The sequence below is a fragment of the Dryas octopetala genome, chromosome 6 (genome assembly GCF_963921425.1).
Source record: "Dryas octopetala chromosome 6, drDryOcto1.1, whole genome shotgun sequence".
Taxonomy (NCBI): Eukaryota; Viridiplantae; Streptophyta; class Magnoliopsida; order Rosales; family Rosaceae; genus Dryas; species Dryas octopetala.
Genome location: NC_141371.1, coordinates 16,546,015 through 16,551,489, shown reverse-complemented (window position 1 = coordinate 16,551,489; position 5,475 = coordinate 16,546,015). Strand labels below are relative to the sequence as shown.

The 5,475-nt window shown below is 32.2% G+C and overlaps 1 protein-coding gene across 1 annotated transcript; it reads right to left on the bottom strand.

Moving 5' to 3' along the window:
• Positions 1-549: 549 nt before the first annotated feature.
• Positions 550-1,336, bottom strand: LOC147282851 (uncharacterized). The gene is made up of 3 exons (XM_086249057.1): positions 1,111-1,336; positions 941-978; positions 550-841 (listed from the first exon to the last, which is right to left on the bottom strand). The coding sequence occupies exons 1-3, from the start codon at positions 1,199-1,201 to the stop codon at positions 710-712; spliced, it is 261 nt and encodes an 86-aa protein (XP_086105183.1). The 5' UTR covers positions 1,202-1,336; the 3' UTR covers positions 550-709.
• Positions 1,337-5,475: the final 4,139 nt, after the last annotated feature.

Here is a 5,475-nt window from a genome sequence, read left to right as displayed (position 1 = left end):
AATGAAGGAATAGGACATCAATAAGAAATTAGTCGTTTGTTCTTTTAAACAGAGTTCTAGAGGTTAAAGGCTCCTCAATTAGTCTTAGTCATTATCCATAGTTCTATTTTTCCTTAAAACAAAATTGGGAAGAAGACCTAGTACGTATCATAATGTGACATATTATGAAAGTGATAATGTTATGAACTGAGAATAGAGAGGTGAGTAAAGAGATAAGTGAAAAGAAATTGTTGTTGATGAATATATATATAGTGTCCATTTCTTTCAACATATATGTTGCTTATTTATAGGCAAAGGGAAGCTTGAGATCGAGCCAATCCAAATTACTTGGAGGTTACTTAAGATTAATTGGAGACTACACTTAGGACTTGGAGATTACTCTTTCCAAGTCTCTCTATATTTCACATGGACAGCCACTTTATTTACAACAGTATACTATTATTTGTACTAATTGTCTTTATTTTTTTAATTCTAAACCACTGTGTATTTAAAAAAAGAAAGAGAAGAAGAGAAGCAATAGAATGACTAATAAAAATAGCACGTGCAGTATTCAACAAACAAGTTGTTTTTATTAACAAAGGAAAATTAAAGAACCAAAAAAAAAAGAAAAAAGAATCTTGTCCTGAATTATTTTATGTGTGGAGGACATATATCCTATAGCAAGAGAAGATAACTCCAACAAGACCCTCCTTTTGGCCTTTTACACTTGTCAAGCTCTTCCTGGAGCTTTTGGATTATGTTCTGGGTTTGCTCCTGGCTCTGAATAGTCATTGGTCTCCAAATCCATCCTCCTCTCAATAAATCCTTCTCCCAAATCAAGGAGGCCTTCATGTAGCAAATTCTGAAAAATCAATAGAGAGACCTCAAATTTCAACACTAAATTGGGTATGTTATGCATAAACAAGTCCATAATAATAAATAAAAGAAAGAAAGAGATTACCTGACCCAGTAGATCTTCCTTGTATACCTTGAGGCTTCCTATATTTACCCAAAAAAGAACAAAACCAGATAATTAGTTCTTTGCAAAAACAAAGAAACAAAGAACTAAATCAGTATATAAATGAAAAAATGACACAAATATTAAAAAGCCTCAAGGCTCGAGAGCCTTACCAGTGGCAGGAGCTGCAGCAGATGAGAGGACATATGTGAAACCCAAAAAGAGAACAAGTTGTATCATAAAACACTTGTGCCCCATCACCATGCTTACCAAGCACTCGATGGATCTAAAACCAAATAGGAGGCAAGGGAGGTGAGCTGGTTGATGATGGCAAGAGGCAACATGTGGGGATGGTGCTTTATATAGATAGATAGATAAGAAGACAATTTCAATATCTAAAGGCGTCTAGCTAAAATAAAAAAATATAGAAAAGAATATACATGCAAAGGGCAAGATGTAATTAATAAAAAGTATTGCTACTCAAAGTCAACTTCCACAACAATTTGTTTAAGTCAAGTGTGGGTTTGTTCCACTTCCATATTATATCATCCCTGTATTTCATTTTTTTATCGTCAGCGTAATTATCTGCAAATTAAGGTTTGAATGTTTGATGCAACATTAAATATATGTACATTAATTAGGTCTAGCACGCCTACAACGACCAAAATGTGAACCTGAACCTAAAAATAGTTGTAAATGTTGTTATATTTAAAAGAACAATAAACTTAAAATCTGAAATAATAAGGAACAATAAACGTAAAATTTGAAATAATAACGGCCAATAAATGCAAAATTCAAAACATAAATGAACAATAAATTTAAAATTTAAATACAGTGAAAATAGGTTTCCTTAAGCTTAAATCTGATGAATAAAAATATAAAAGTAATGATAGGATTCTAAATTTGTTTCTCAAATTCAGAGAAATATTTTGGATCAACATGTGGCAGTGAGCAATGTTTTTTTCTTCATAATTGGACTCATCCTAAGCCTTATTTATTATGGGAGCGGCACTTATCCTAAGCATTTTCTCCAAATCTTTTACTCATCATTATCTATTTTTATCTTGTGACTAAGAAATAAGTTTCATATTTTTTTTTCGAGATAATTGGTAACATTTTACAGAACAATTTTCTAAAAACTGTATTGTAAAATAAAAATGACAAATTAAATTTTGCATTCTCAAAATATGAGAATGCGTCTGGTAGCGTAATTGAAAAACAATTATACAAAACAAAAATAATGAAAACACATTTGATATTAACCAATATTACAATCAAATTATTATATTTATAAAAGATATTAATTATAAATTATTATTAACCAATTTCATAAAATATATAATTAAAAAAGAGAGAAGTTTCATAAAACCCAACCCACCTCGGCCAGCGCGACTATCTTGGAGGTGGAAGAGTTGTTGGTGACCGTAGTATTAATGGAGACAAGACTGCAAGTACTTATGATCTAGTTGAACGAATGTATTTTCTCTATGTAAGGGTTGTTAAGGCTCGTGAGCTTCCTGTCATGGATGTTACGGGGAGTCTTGATCCATTTATTGAAGCGAGAATTAAAAACTATAGAGGGATTACAAAGTATATATTTTGAGAGAGAGAGAGAGAGAGAGAGAGAGAGAGAGAGAGGAATAGAAGAGAGATGGGTGAGGTGGGCAGCGGCGGGGGGTAGGGTTGCTGCCGGAGGTGGGTCTGGCTAGATGCATGGGGAAGAGGTGTAGATCACATATTTTTTCATTTTTTTTTTTTCAGTTGTAAATTTTTTTTTATTTGTATCCGTGTTTTTTATGTTTTCTAAATTCACTGAAACATCATTTAGTTGTTTTCTAAATTTACACTGTAAACTATAAATTCTATTTTGTGTTTTTCAAAAACTGTTTTCTCAATACGGCAACCAAATACATTTTTGTCATTTTTTGAATTTGTAAAATGAAAAACCGTTTTGTAAAACGTTACCAAACGCACCCTTAGGCTTAGGTCTTTTAGAAAAACAGTTTTTAGATTGAGACCGAAGGTGTTTTAAAATTTATAAAAAAATCATTTTAATACATAATAATTTATAATAATTTATAAAAAAATCATTTTAATTCATAATAAAGTTCTTTTAATTTATAATAAAATTTTTTTAATTTATAATAAAGTCCTTCCCCAATTTGAAGGGTATTTCCTCCTATTTGAAGAATATTTCCCCTCTTAGGGTATAAAGTGGGCTTTGTAGAGGCTGCATGTTTGGAGTTAAAACCTAACATAAAGCCATCAAAGAAGAAAAATAAAAGGACTTAATTAAAAACCCTGAATCACTATCGATTTTAATCTAAGAAAATGTCATAAAATGGATTGTACTTTGAGTCTCCCTTTTTTTTATTTATGCTACATTGAAACTACGTGGTTTTGGTGCAAACCTAATATTCACACTTTCATTTTTCTCACATAGTCAATCGACCTCTCTCTCTCTCTTCCTTACGGCTTGTGAGAGTGATGCGACCCGCATTGCGTATAATTACCTATTAATTTCAGCTTGATCGGCGCAAATCTGGAAATTAGGCTCCCGGTGTCGATGTTTGCGCACTATACCTTTTAGGAAAAGGAACAACGAGACAAATCTAAGTCACCTCAAAAGGCCAAGGGCGGTGATATATGACGGATTTTGGGAAAATAATGTCGTTTATTAGGTCAAATCAACGTTTTAAGTTTTTCAGATTTTTGGCCAATTTTGTAATTGTCGTTCATTGCTTTCCTTATTTTCTTTGGATAACGTGTTTACCTTTTCTAGTACCTTAGGGTTTGGTTGGTATGTAAACCATATTTTGAAATTGTATTAGCAGTTTGTTGATGAATGAAAATTTGAGATACCCTTGTATCAAGTTGAGATACCCATGTATCAACTTGTCATTTTGATTATAGAGCCAGTATTCTTGATATTCTCAATCTAGAGGATCAACAAGTTTAGGATTTTGTGTGCGTTCGTTTTGATTCATCACCTACGCTGCATCATAGAGTTTGGATGTGCAGTAGTCAACAAACGGTCACCTATGACGCCACCAGAGTTTGACAACGGTTAACGTCACTAGAGAAAAGACACTGGTGGTGCCACCAATTGATCAAAACCTACCCTTCCTCTTCCTTCAAAACCCACTGCAACGCCAATCCCTAGGATTCTTTATTACAAAGGCACAAACAGTTCTCAAGGAACTTTTTGATCTCGTTTTACCTGACAATATGCCCGATTCATTTGTATTCTTCCTATCTAAGCCCTTTCACTCCAAGTTTCTTAACTCTTCTAACTTCATTCAATGGTGGCTCTAAAATTAAGTAGGTTTTTTATTTTTTTTTTATTTTTTTTATTTTTTTTTTATCACAAATGATCCCTTAAGTTTCATCAAAATATCAATTTGGTCCTTAAAGTGCATTTTCACTCAATGTGGTCCTCCATCTTTTCTTACCACACATCAATGTTGTCTTTCCGTTGTATTCTGTTAGAATTTCTGTCAAAAATTGTCATGTGCAATGCATATGACAATTTTTTAGGGGCAAAATGGTCTTCACATGTCCCATAACCACTCAAAAAGACCCTACAAATTTTTATAATTCTTTAATTCCAAGTTTACCCTAAAAATACTAAAAAGATTAAAAAAGAGAAAAGAAAAAAATATCATCCCTAACCAGAGTCTTAAAACACCCACTCTCTGGGTGTGTGAAGACATTTTAACCCCTGAAAAAAGGTTTCGTGCATCACACATGACCATTTTTACGGCAATTAATTCAAATGGAATTGAACGGAAGGCCGGGCAATAATGATGTGTGGTGGTAAATATAGAGCCACATTAAGTGAAAATGAACTTTAAACCATTTTTGATAAAAAGCCAACTAAGTAATACGATCTTCTAAATGGAAATAAGTCATCCAAGTTTATTAGTAATATGGTTTGGTGGGGTCTTAAACTCGAGAAAAAAAGAAATATTATTTGTTCAAAACAAAAAAATAAACCTACAATTGTTTTTTGTTTTTCATAGTATAACTAGACCTAGTTGCATTTTATTGGAATTGGGAGAATAACAAAAAGAAAATTTATTTTACTTTTTTTTTTTTCCATTATCAAGAAGTGTATCCACACCTTATTGTACCAATTTCTCCTGACACATTACCAATTTCCCTGGTGTAGATCTACTTGTTGTTAAGAGATCGATAAGAGTATTGTTCTGATAAATAACTCTTCTATATATAGAGTTTGTTAATAAGATCCAAAAGGTTTATAGATCTCAGGGGGTGCAGATCCGTAATAGACATATAGAAATTATTGTACGTCAAATAACATCAAAAGTGTTGGTTTCATTTTTGAAATCATGGAAAAACCTCATGTACACTATTTACAAAAATCACGAATCCCTTTGGTCTCTTAAAATCATTAATTTGATCATTTATAAAGTAATATGATCTTTGAAGCCTAGTTTGATGCCTAAGATTGGATGAGATAAATGACTAGATTAATGTATATTAAAGGAAGAAGATTGGGGATTTCTTTTAACTTG